Raw genomic sequence first — 10,972 nt, 5'->3', positions numbered from 1 at the left:
AAAGCTCCTCCAGCTCCAACCCCTGCCACAGCCAGGGACACCTTCCACTGGAGCAGCTGCTCCAAGCCTTGTGTCCAACCTGGCCTTGAGCACTGCCAGGGATGGGGCATTCATCACCTCTTTAGGCAGCTCAAGGATCTATCACATCCCTCAGTGCTCCCCATGGGCCAAGTGGCGCCCTTACAGGCCCCCAACCAGACCCCAGCCCATCTCTCCCATACCACCAGCAAAGCCTTGAGCCCCTTGGTGCTAAGGGCATGGATCCTACCCCTGCTCCCCACAGCTGCAGCCTGAGCCTGCTCCACTGAGTGACGTGGGGACCCTGCAAACCCCGGCATCCCCAGCCACAGCCGCAGGTGCCTGCCCCCCACTCCCCCCTGCTCAATAACCAGACCAAGGGAGACCAGCTCAGCACTTGTGCCTTTATCATGCTTGAGACGCGCTGCCCCTCGCGCTGCATCTTCAGTTGCGCCTCATATTCTGCCAAGGACAAGAGAGATGGAACATGGCAGCGAGCCCCGGCGCTGGGCAGGGGCAGCCCCTCAGTGGGGGCAGAGCACGCAGCACCCACCTCATTGATCCAGTCGATGTAGGCGGACACGCGGGTGAACACCGTCGGCTTCCTCAGCGTGTTGCAGCTCATTGCTGAGCCAAAGCTGACGATTCCGGCCACCTCCCAGCCCCCCTCGAACGGGCAGTTCAAGGGGCCTCCGGAGTCCCCCTGTCCCCATGGACGCAGCTCAGTACTCGCCCTTCTGGACGCTCACCTCCAGCCCCTCACCTCCCAGTGCTTCCCATGGGGTCCACAGCCTCGTGCTCCAACCCTTGTTCCTCGGGAACAGAGACCAGTCCTGCACCCACCTTTGCCACCCCCTGCCCAACACTCACATTGCAGCTGGAGATGACACCATCGCCGCCGGCGCACATCATGCTGGGGAGCACGTAGGAGCCCCACCAGTTCCACTGGGAGCAGGTCTCATAGTCCACCACAGGCAGCAGTGCCTGCTGCAGGACGTCAGCCAGGGGCCCATTCGCTGCCACGAGAAGCACACATCACACCCTGCACCCACACTGGACCCCACTGACTCCTCCCCATGGACCCCCACTTACTCCAGAGCCGGCCCCAGCCGGTCACATAGCAGGGGTAGTTTCTCCTCAGTATCTGCCCGGCGGGTGGCAGGCAGGCCACCTGGATGGTGTCACTCTCCTGCACCTCCTCTGCCAGCTTGATCAGGGCGATGTCATTGCTACAGGGAGAGCCAAGCCATGGGGACAGGAAGGTCAGGTCCATAGCAAAGGGGAACCCAGCCATAATACCCCCTCCATCCATTCCTGACCCATCCCATCCCATACATGATGAGCTGAGAGTCCCAGTTCTCGTGCACGATGATCCTCTCCACACCCACAGCCACCGAGCCTGGCTCGTCCTCATCCGACAGGACCTGCTTGCCCAGCACCACGCGGTACGTCATGGTAGAGCTTCCAGGGGAGAAAACAGAGGTGTCAGTCTCCATAGACATCTTCTCCCCGCCTCCATGGACCCCTCTCTTTCACCCCAGCACCCACCTGATGCAGTGGGCAGCCGTCAGCACCCAGTTGGTTGCAATCAGGGTCCCGCCGCATGTGTGGTACCACTCCCCACGGTTGCTGTACTGCAGTGAGATCTGTGACAGCGGAGGCACAGCATCAGTGCGGGAATGTCCCAGGCCCTGCCCACATCCCCATCCCTGCATCCCCCCTTACCTGCCATGGCCAGCTGTGGGGCACAGCATCTTCACCACCCACCACGCGGGGGTGATGCAGTGGTGCCAAGGCCGCCTGCCCGCATCCATAGGCTGGGTGACACCAGTAAAGGGACCTCAGCAGCCGCCTGCACCTCCTGCCCAGAGCCACAGCGGCTGCCAGGGTCCCAAGCCCCCCACCCCATCCTCTCCTGTGCCCCAGACTCACCGTAGCCCAGCACCACAGCGAGACACAGAGCACCCAGCATGGCTGCAGCAGTCCAGAGTGAATGGAGGAGCCACTCACCCCACTTATAGCACCCCAGGACCTTGGTGTTGACCTTGGCCACCACCTGGCCAACATGTGGTGAGTGTCCCACGCTGGGGGGGCAGCTCCTCAGCCCCATTGCTCCATCCTGTCAGCCCCCTGGGAAGAGCCACAGCTGCCCATCCAACGTGGCACAGCAGGGATGCTTGGGGACACACAGGGTCCCTCCTGGGGAGCAGCTTGCAGGCAGCTCCCAGCCACACTGCTCTCTATGGTTGCAGGCAGCCCAACTGCCCCCAGCTTCCAGGGTGCAGCCCCAAACCTTCTACCCCCATGGGAGAGGGGTAGGTCCCCCATTGGGACCACAGGAGTAGGGTCTCCTTATCTTATGCTCCACATGGCCAAGGCCACCCAATATCCCACAGGTACCCCATGGGGTGGGGCAGGGTAGCCCCATGGCACAGGGATGCTGAAGACCGTCAGTAACACCCTATTTGGATCAGGGCCCCGGTGCTTCCTACGCTGATGTCCCAGCACCTCCATGGCTCATCCTGCTTCACCACCACCTGCAGCAGTGATGGGGTGCCTGCTCCCCATGTGGCTCCTGCCACTACCATGGACACAACCAGAGCATGGCTGCACCTCAGCCCTACACACAGGCACCCAGCTTAAGAAATATAATATTTATTTGGGATTAAAATAAAAAATCAAAACACACAAAACACACAAACACCCCCCCGTATAACCACCCAGGGGGACACCATGGGACACACACATCAGTACAGCCAACATGGGAGCTCACCCAACCATGTGTGGCTACAACACTCGCCCTCCTGGGCCAAACACAACATGAAAACACAGAACAGCCTCGATAGCCAGCAGCCGCCTTTGCACACAGCTTCAGAACAGAGACACAGCCCTCAGGGGGCTGCACACCATGGGAGGCTCCCACCCCCCAGCACTGCACACACAGACCCCTCCATCAGCAATGGCCACAGGCACCGAGTCACTGTGACCCCCCCGGGGTGAGTGCCATGGTCCTGCACGGTGCATGCACAACACAACAGCGTGGGGACAGCATCCCCAGCACGGCTGCCCTGGCAGCAGCAGCCCCTGGCAGGGACACGGTGCTGTCAACCCTTGGGCAAGAGCAGCTCGGCAAGGGGACAGTAGAGGGGTATGAACAACACCTACAGGCAGCACAGCAGGGGAAGGGAGGGCCGGGCGCTGTGCCGAGCCCGGCCTTTGGGCAGTCACAGGCACACAGCTCGGGCACCATTCCCATTACAGTCAACACGTGGCACACGTGACATTCCCTGCTCCAGGCACGACACACCAGTCCTGCCCGGCACCGTGCCCTGTCACTGCTTGAAGGTGGATTGGAGCTCCTTGAACGCTGCTTTTCTCTGCTTCAGCTCCTCCGCCTGCTTCTTCTTCTCCTCCTGCTCTGCCTTGATCTCCTCCTCGAAGCGGCTGGAATCATGGATGGCTTGTACCTGCCGATGGGGACACGTCTGGCTGGGCCCACCAAGATCCCCACCTGCTGCTCCCAGTGAGCTGGCACCAAACCACCCTCGTGCATCACCGCCCTGGGTATGGACATCATTACCTTGGCCTCAAAGAAGTTCTTGGCACCTTTCACACCCTCCGTGGAGACATCGATCTCTGAGAGCCGGGCCAGGGCATGCAGCCCACTGTCCTCCTGCAGCTCTCCTGCCGCTGCCTTGCGGAAGATCAGCAGGAACTGCAAAGAGAGACACTGGTGTTGGCCCCTCCAAGACCTCAAAGCCACCACAACACCCTCCCCATCACCTTAGAACCATGCCAAGCCCCTCACTGAGGTGAGCAGCACTGGGGACACTTTCATGCCAGTGTGGAGCCCTCCCCATGCCCTTACCTCCCGAAAGCTGAGCTTGCTGTCCAGGTCTTCATCCACTTCCTTGATCATGTTCTTCAAGCCCAGGTGCGTCTGTGGAGCCCCCAACTTCTCCATCATCAGCTTCAGCTCCATCAGGTCAATGAAACCATCTTTCCCCGCGTCATACCTGCAGCACAGAGGGACGGTTCTGTCACATCACCGAGTGTCTCCTCTGCCTGGGGAGTGAAGCAGCAGGCACAGGAGGAGGTAACAGCAAGGACGTGGGCATCGACACTCCCAGGCAGCTTGCCAGACCATGGGAAGCTGCTGGCAAACCACTAACAGCCCCCAGAGCATCATCTGGGATCAGCTCTGCTTCCATGTGGTGCTTGGCAGGAGAACCCCTACAGATGCTGCCAAACCTGCTGCTTGGCTCATGGGGCCCGGAGCTTGAGCACACTGCCACCTCCTCACTGTGACATCTCCAGGTGATGGCTCCTGCCTGCCCAGAGACCCTCAGCATCCATCCATGTGCCTGAGCTTGGCCAAGAGGTCCAGACACACCACTCTCCATAGCTACCTGACAGGAGATTATAGTGAGGTCTGGGTCAGTCTCTTCTCCCAAGGAACAAGTGACAGGACAAGAGGAAATGACCTCAAGCTGCACCAGGGCAGGTTTAGATGGAGCTGAGGAACAATTCCTGCCCCAGAGGGTGCTCAGGCATTGGAACAGGCTGCCCAGGGCAGGGCTGCAGGCACCCAGCCCTGCAAGTGTTCACACCCCGTGGAGACGAGGCCTCAGTGCCATGGGGCAGTGGTGGACTTGGCAGTGCTGGGGAATGGTTGGATTTTAAGAGCTTAAAGGTCTTTTCCAACCTCTTTGATTCCACGATTCTCTGTCTGTCACTGAGCTTGCTCACAGACCCTGGCAGAGACAATCCCTCAGACCATCCCACTGACCCCTCCATCCTCCCACTACCTGCATGGAGCTGGCAGCTCCCTGTGTCTGGGTGTAGTGCTGGAGCCCTGCAGCACAGCACAGGGGGCTCCTGCTGCAGAGCCAGCACAGCTCCACATCACACAGCTCCACAGGGCAGGCGGCTGCATTTCCCCAATACCCCTCATCCTCAATGCAAGCCTCACCGCTGCACCTCACCCCACCACCGCCCCTGGGCACCACAGAGGGGAGAAGGAGAGCCTGCAGGCAGCCCAGGGCCATGCAGGAGTGTCCGAGCAGCTTCCCCCATCACGAGCAGGCTTCCTCCTTTCGGTGGCTGACTCGTGCTGTGCCTGCGGCGCTGCAGCCGCCTCGCAGAGCACCAGGCTCAGCACGCCGCAGGTCTGTGACTCATTTGTACCTTCCCTGCTGTGGTTTCGCTCTGTCCCTGTCGCCTTCCTGCTCTCCCACGCTGTGGGGACTCCCTCACAGCACTCGGCCCTGCTCCCCTCTGCCTGCTGCTGCTGTCAGCCCGGAGCTGGGCTGGGGGAGCAGCCCCAACGTGCTTCCTGCCTCCGAGATCCCTTCTTGGAGCATCACACACAGAGTTGCTCTGCAAAGGGCAAGTTTACCAGCCTGGCCCTGCTGTTTCATCACATGCAAGGCATGCCCCAGCTGCAGGGCACTTCCTTGCTCTCGCTCCCCTCCTCTCTGCTTTTTGGGGATGCCGGCATCCCTCTGCTTCTCCCATGCGGCACCATCTCCCCTTCAGGCAGCAAAACCCCCTCCCACACTTTACACCACACAGTCAGATCACTGCAGTGCAAGGGTGACAAGGACACATGGCTCAACAGCATCCTTTCCTTGGGAAAACCCCCTTTCCCAGCTCCCAGACCGCCGTGGGATGCCTCACGCTGCTCCTTTCGCTGCAGTGAGACGCTGCAAACACGTCTGCTCCGTGTGCCTGGCTCCTTGTGTGCGTGGTGCTGGCCACATTCCCACCACACGCCATCTGCACCACGATGAGCACCCCACGATGAGCATCACCAGATGGGTGCTCTGGTCTTGGGGACTCTAAGCGTGGTTGTACCCTCGCCCCATTCTGCATCTGAGAGACTGTAAGCAGCAACCAGCACATCCTGCTTGCTGTGTCCGGGTGGGAAGAAGCAGGGAACAGGGGGGCTCTTGCACTGCCTGCGGTGTTGGCAGAACATTGCCTGCACCTCAAACAGCACCCGCAGCCTTGTGCCTAGGGGCTCGCTGTGTCCAGCCCCTCCGCTCTCTCCAGCAGTGCCCAAGGAAGAGCCTGCAGCACATCTACACAGATTTCATCCCCGGTTTACAGCGGATGGGTCCAGAGGCAGCAGCACACTGCAGGATGCTCCCTTCTCTCCATGCTCCCTAGAGCCACGCTGCCTTTGCATCATCCATAAAGATGCTCCGGGCCATGCCACTTGTCCCCCCTCCACCCCCCACCCCTCCCGGCCACATCCTGGTGTGACCATGGTTACAGACACCGCGATTTCAGCTTCCCCCTGGAAATTTCCAGGGATCGCTGCCAGGTTCCCCCGAGCCGAGCACCGAGTCACGCTGCACCGTGCGTGGTGGCACGCAGTGAGGCTGGGGATGCTGAGGACGCACCGGGAAGTGGGAACTCCTCGGTGCTGCAGCAGAGGGAAGGCGGGGGGGGGGTCCCTTGAGGTACGCTCCAGCTTTCCCGGCTGCAATGCAAGGGTTACTCCTGCCAGGAGATGGGGGGAACGGGGGTCCCTGTTGCTGAGATCTGGGGGTGTGCAGGAATCTCTCCTTCAGGAGCTGGGGGGGGGGGGGGGGGGGGGGGGGGGGGGGGGGAGGAGGTAAAGGTATCCCAGGCATTCCCCCTGCAAGGAGCTGTGGAGGGGGAAAGTCCTTGGGATCCCTTCTGCAAGGAGTTGGGGGTATCCCAGGCATCCCTCATGCAGGGGATGGGGAGAACCTCCTACAAGGAGCCAAGGGAACCTCCTGCAAGGTGTTGCGGGGTTCCTCCTGCAGGGACCGGGCCGGGGGCCCCCGCCGGTCCCCAGTGATGCCGCCCGGCGGTGCCCGCTCTCCCCGGTACTCACTGTCGGAAGAGCCGCTCCATGTCGCGGAGCTGCCTTCGGGAGAACTCGCGGAACTCCGAGGCGGGGCTGAAGACGCGGCGGCCTCCCCCGGGCGAGCCCTCGAACGCCGCCCGCCCCAAAGGGCTGCCCGGCCCCGGGCCCGGCTCCGGTCCGCGGCCCCGCCGCCCCGACAGCTCCTCCGCCGCCGCCGCCATGGTGCCCGGATGGCCGCGCCTCCACGCCCCGCCCCGCCGCGGGGGGGTCCGGGCCCCTCCGCCGCTCCGCTGCCTCCGCCGGCCCCCTTCGGGAGAGCCCGGGGGTGCAGGAGCGGTGCCCGGCGCGCAGCACAGGGGAGGCGGCTCCCACGGGCTCCGTCCCTCTCCATCCGTTATTGCCGGGGGTTGGCACCGGGAATCGTGGAGCAGCCCGACCCCACCAGGAAAACCTGCGGGGGATTCTCGCAGCACAGCCCGGCTGGGAATTGTCAACCCTGTCCAGTGCTGGGCTCCTCAGAATGAGACAAGGAGATGCTGGAAAGGGTCCAGCTGAGGCACCAGGGATGCTCAGGGCTCTGGAGCATCTCTCTCATGAGGAGAGATTGCAGGAGCTGGGCCTGGTTAGTGCAGGGAAGAGCAGCCTGAGAGGGGATTTCATCAATGCACATCAATAGCTCAAAGGTGGGTGCCAGCAGGATGGTGCCAGACTCTTTCCAGTGGTGCCCAGCGATAGGATGAGGAGCAATGGCCATAAACTAAACCACAGCAAGTTTCACCTCAACATGAGCAAGAACATCTTTCCATTGAGGTGGCAGAGCCCTGGCACAGGCTGCCCAGAGCATTGTGGAGCCTCCTTCTCTAGAACTATCCCAAACTCACCTGGATATGTTCCTGTGTGCCCTGCTTTGGGTGGCCCTGTCTTGGCAGGGGACAGGACTGGAGGGGACTGGACTCCAGAGGTCCCTTCAACCCTCATGATCCTGTGAATCTACACAAGGGAACTAGGTCATGCCTTGCCCCAAAATCAGCCCAGGGCAGCACACAGCTGGAAGCCCACAGCACATAAAGAGGGAAAACTGCCATGGCCAGAGCAGTGCAGCCACCAACCACATAATGCACCAGACATTAGGCATCAGCCGTGATGTGCCCACAGGTGCCCAGCAGCACATTCACAGATGCTATGATTCCTGCCTCAGCCCCTCAATGCTGCTTCTCAGCCCCTTAACTTCTATTACAAATACCAACAAAACCCCAAAGGGGCTGTGCTCACATCCACGTTATCCTCTGCTGGAAAGGTCTGCAGAGAACACTGCATACCTGCTCTGAGCAAAGCAAAGTGCCTGCAGGGCCAACGAGCACTGGAGCTCCCAGTTTCCCTCAGAACATCACTGCTCCTCAGAAATCAGGGGCTGCTCCTCTTCTTCCCTTCCCACTGGTACAGGGGCACTCACTGTGGCTCCAGTCAGTGATGCACTCCTGTGTTTCCATTCTGTACCATGCCTTGTGCTCCAGCTCCCCAGGGCACCACAGGAGGACATGGGAGGTGAAGTGCAAGGGACAATGTGGGCCATGCAGCAAGGCTGCTTCAGAGGCAACAGGACAGGACCCAGACGACGGATTTCACTCATATAGTCTGTACACTGGGCTCTATTCACACACACGTTTCTACACACAGAATGTATACAATGGGCTATATCCACATCATCCCACCACACACCATGGGACCCATACTGAAGGAAAATAAGGTCCTACACCAGCATGCCCTGGAGCTATGGGGTTCCAACAGGGGCTCCTTAAAATGCCACCAAAGCCTTGTACGACATCTGACATTAGGAAGTCCACAGCATGATGACCCATTCCCACTGCAGACCTTCACCTACCAAATGCCCACGTGGTGCCTCTCCTATGCACTTCCCATCTTGACAGCTTCTGCTGTGCACTCTTTGGCCTTCAGCTTGCCCGAGCAGAAAGGCTTCTTGGCTCCAGGCTGCAGAACAGAGAGACATCAACACCATGTTCATGGCCCAGACCCCTCTATACAGCTGCCTACATTCATGTTGCCCTCCATCTCCTGCAGTGGGAATGCTGCTGTGCACCTAAGCAGCAGGGCCCCAGGATGCCCAACCTCTTGGGATGGTCAGATGGACCACAGAATCTCAGGTGCCTGATGGATGCTGCATGAAGTGCCGGAGTTGGGTATCATATGGAGCATCCAGCTCTTCGCTTGGCATCTGTCTGGCTGGGGCTGCAGAATGGCACAGCCACTTGCAGTACGCAGCAGCCAGACCCACCATGCATTCCTAATGGATCACAGGAGCTAGGGAAGCACATTCCAGTGGGTTCACTGCTTCCGCTGAGACAGCACACTGGGCTGCAGCAAGCACCCTATGAGGTGCCCCACAAGAGAGACATCCCCAGAGCCAACAACAGTTTTGCACCTTTCAGCCCTATGGATCTCTCACCCCAATCCTCACTCTTCATTCACTAAGTGCCTCAGAGTGCATTTCAGAGTGCAACATCATGCATCTGCACCCATGAGGGGAGACATCTCCTGTGACAATGGACATTTCACACCCTCCTTACCTCTGTTGTGTGCAACCAAGTGACCAGAGGGCATCACACCTTCCCAGCCTCTGCATATCTGGATATCACCAGTGTCACATCCCTTCTGCCTGCAGGGCTTGCCCTGGGCATCTTACCAACAGTGGAGTGTTCTGGCTGTGCATCCCTCACATTCCTCTATCAGCACCACTGAGCCTGGCGGTGTTTGCTGACCATCCTGACCTGCCTTTGAGCACTCAGGCACTGGGACCTTTGGCTTCAGTTGTCCTCATGGGTCCTCGCTCACCTGCTCCCGTGTTCTCCCCTTGTGCAGCTTGGCTGCTCGCTGCCTCTTCTCCTGGTTCAGCTGGAGCTGTGTCCTCTCCAGCGCCTCCTGCAGCAGAGCCTTCTCTTCCGCCTCCCTGTAGGCTTTCTCTTCCAGTTTGGACACCTCCTCCTGGCACCTCTGCAGGGTTGTCTGGTTCAGCCTGTGCACAATGGGGGGGACAAGTTGTCACCTGCATCAACCCCTCGAAGCCAGGTTCTGCCTGGGAGCAACAGCTTCCAAGCAAAACCATATGATGCTGGTGTCCCTTCCAGGGCCATCCACACTCCAAGGCATGATGCTCCAGGACATCAGAGCATCCAGGACTAGGTCTCACTCAGACCCATGGCTGGCAATGGTCACCTCGCCTCTCAGTACCTCAGCTGCTCCACTCTGCCCTCGTATTCTTTCAGCTTGTGTTCATTTCTTTCCAGGCGACTCTTGAGGTTGCTGATCTTGTCACAGAGCAGCTCCAGGCCCTTCTGCCTCTGCAGCCCTACTTTTCCCCTCTCCTCCGGAGGAAGGTGCCTCAAAGACTGCATTCCCGACAGCGCCTCCACCTTCATCAGGCTTCCCAGAGCACTGATTGCATCCAGGTACTGCAGGAAGAGCAGGGAGCGCATTATTTCCTTGCCCTGCCAACTCCTCCATCTGCTTCCACCCTGCCCAGCTCAGGAGATGCCAGTGTCACACAGGAAGCACAGTTTGCTTCCCTCTGTTTCATTTCAGGGAGTGCTTCCCCTCTGCAAGCTTTGCCAAGTGCTCCTAAACCCACACCTGACTGTGGTTCCTTTGGGCTGTGTGCTTGGAGGCACTCAGGTTTTGGCATGGCACATAGCAGTGCATCCCAGCTCCAGACCAGCCTGGGTTTCAATTCCCAGCTCCGGACCAGCCTGGGATTCAGTTCCGAGCTGCACAACTCTTTGGGGTTGGATATTTTTCCTTTTTCAGGATGATCCATTGTCCCTGATGGATGTTTTCCTGCCCTTTTCGGTGGGAAGAGACCCCCTCACTTACATCTGAGGTGTGTTTGAAGACCACCTACACTCTACAAGCACCATTTGAACATGTCCATTACTCACTCACCATCTTCTCACCAAAGTCTGTCGTGTCGCCCATCTCCCAGCTCACTGCCCCATGTGAGCCCCCATTAGGAACACAGCCAGGAACCTGCAGAAACAGGGAAAGACCAATGGAGCCCATGGAATGCCTGGCTTTGGGTTAAGCATCTCACATGCTGCCAGA

General features: G+C 59.6%; 2 protein-coding genes across 3 annotated transcripts; both read right to left on the bottom strand.

Annotated features, from left to right (window-relative positions):
- Nucleotides 1-419: 419 nt before the first annotated feature.
- LOC117436869 (chymotrypsin-C) lies at nucleotides 420-1,990 on the bottom strand. Its single transcript, XM_034068581.1, has 8 exons — nucleotides 1,951-1,990; nucleotides 1,744-1,835; nucleotides 1,567-1,664; nucleotides 1,354-1,479; nucleotides 1,111-1,247; nucleotides 889-1,034; nucleotides 572-721; nucleotides 420-480 (listed from the first exon to the last, which is right to left on the bottom strand). The coding sequence occupies exons 1-8, from the start codon at nucleotides 1,988-1,990 to the stop codon at nucleotides 463-465; spliced, it is 807 nt and encodes a 268-aa protein (XP_033924472.1). The 3' UTR covers nucleotides 420-462.
- A 667-nt stretch (nucleotides 1,991-2,657) lies between these two features.
- On the bottom strand, nucleotides 2,658-8,801 carry EFHD2 (EF-hand domain family member D2). 2 transcript variants are annotated; one of them, XM_013128117.3, is made up of 4 exons: nucleotides 8,742-8,801; nucleotides 3,887-4,034; nucleotides 3,599-3,733; nucleotides 2,658-3,485 (listed from the first exon to the last, which is right to left on the bottom strand). In XM_013128117.3, exons 2-4 carry the CDS (start codon nucleotides 3,998-4,000, stop codon nucleotides 3,351-3,353), a joined length of 384 nt encoding a protein of 127 aa, XP_012983571.1. In that variant the 5' UTR covers nucleotides 4,001-4,034; nucleotides 8,742-8,801; the 3' UTR covers nucleotides 2,658-3,350. The 2 variants fall into 2 exon arrangements, with proteins under 2 accessions (XP_012983571.1, XP_033924473.1); XM_034068582.1 differs by lacking the exon at nucleotides 8,742-8,801 and adding an exon at nucleotides 6,887-7,091.
- Nucleotides 8,802-10,972: the final 2,171 nt, after the last annotated feature.

Source organism: Melopsittacus undulatus, chromosome 12, assembly GCF_012275295.1.
Source record: "Melopsittacus undulatus isolate bMelUnd1 chromosome 12, bMelUnd1.mat.Z, whole genome shotgun sequence".
Lineage (NCBI taxonomy): Eukaryota > Metazoa > Chordata > Aves > Psittaciformes > Psittaculidae > Melopsittacus > Melopsittacus undulatus.
Note: the sequence above shows the minus strand (reverse complement) of the source record. Positions and strands in the feature narration are given on the sequence as shown.

Bases quoted from the DNA above. Each gene is read 5' to 3' on its own strand.
- LOC117436869 (XM_034068581.1), bottom strand. From the start codon at position 1,990: ATGCTGGGTGCTCTGTGTCTCGCTGTGGTGCTGGGCTACG. The intron at 1,035-1,110 runs GTAAGTGGGGGT...TTCTCGTGGCAG, and splicing joins CGGCTGGGGCCGGCTCTGGA to CGAATGGGCCCCTGGCTGAC. The intron at 722-888 runs GTGAGTGTTGGG...CCATGGGGACAG, and splicing joins GTGTCATCTCCAGCTGCAAT to GGGGACTCCGGAGGCCCCTT.
- EFHD2 (XM_034068582.1), bottom strand. From the start codon at position 7,080: ATGGCGGCGGCGGCGGAGGAGCTGTCGGGGCGGCGGGGCCGCGGACCG. The intron at 3,734-3,886 runs GTAAGGGCATGG...CTCTCTTTGCAG, and splicing joins GCAAGCTCAGCTTTCGGGAG to TTCCTGCTGATCTTCCGCAA. The intron at 3,486-3,598 runs GTAATGATGTCC...CCCCATCGGCAG, and splicing joins AGAACTTCTTTGAGGCCAAG to GTACAAGCCATCCATGATTC.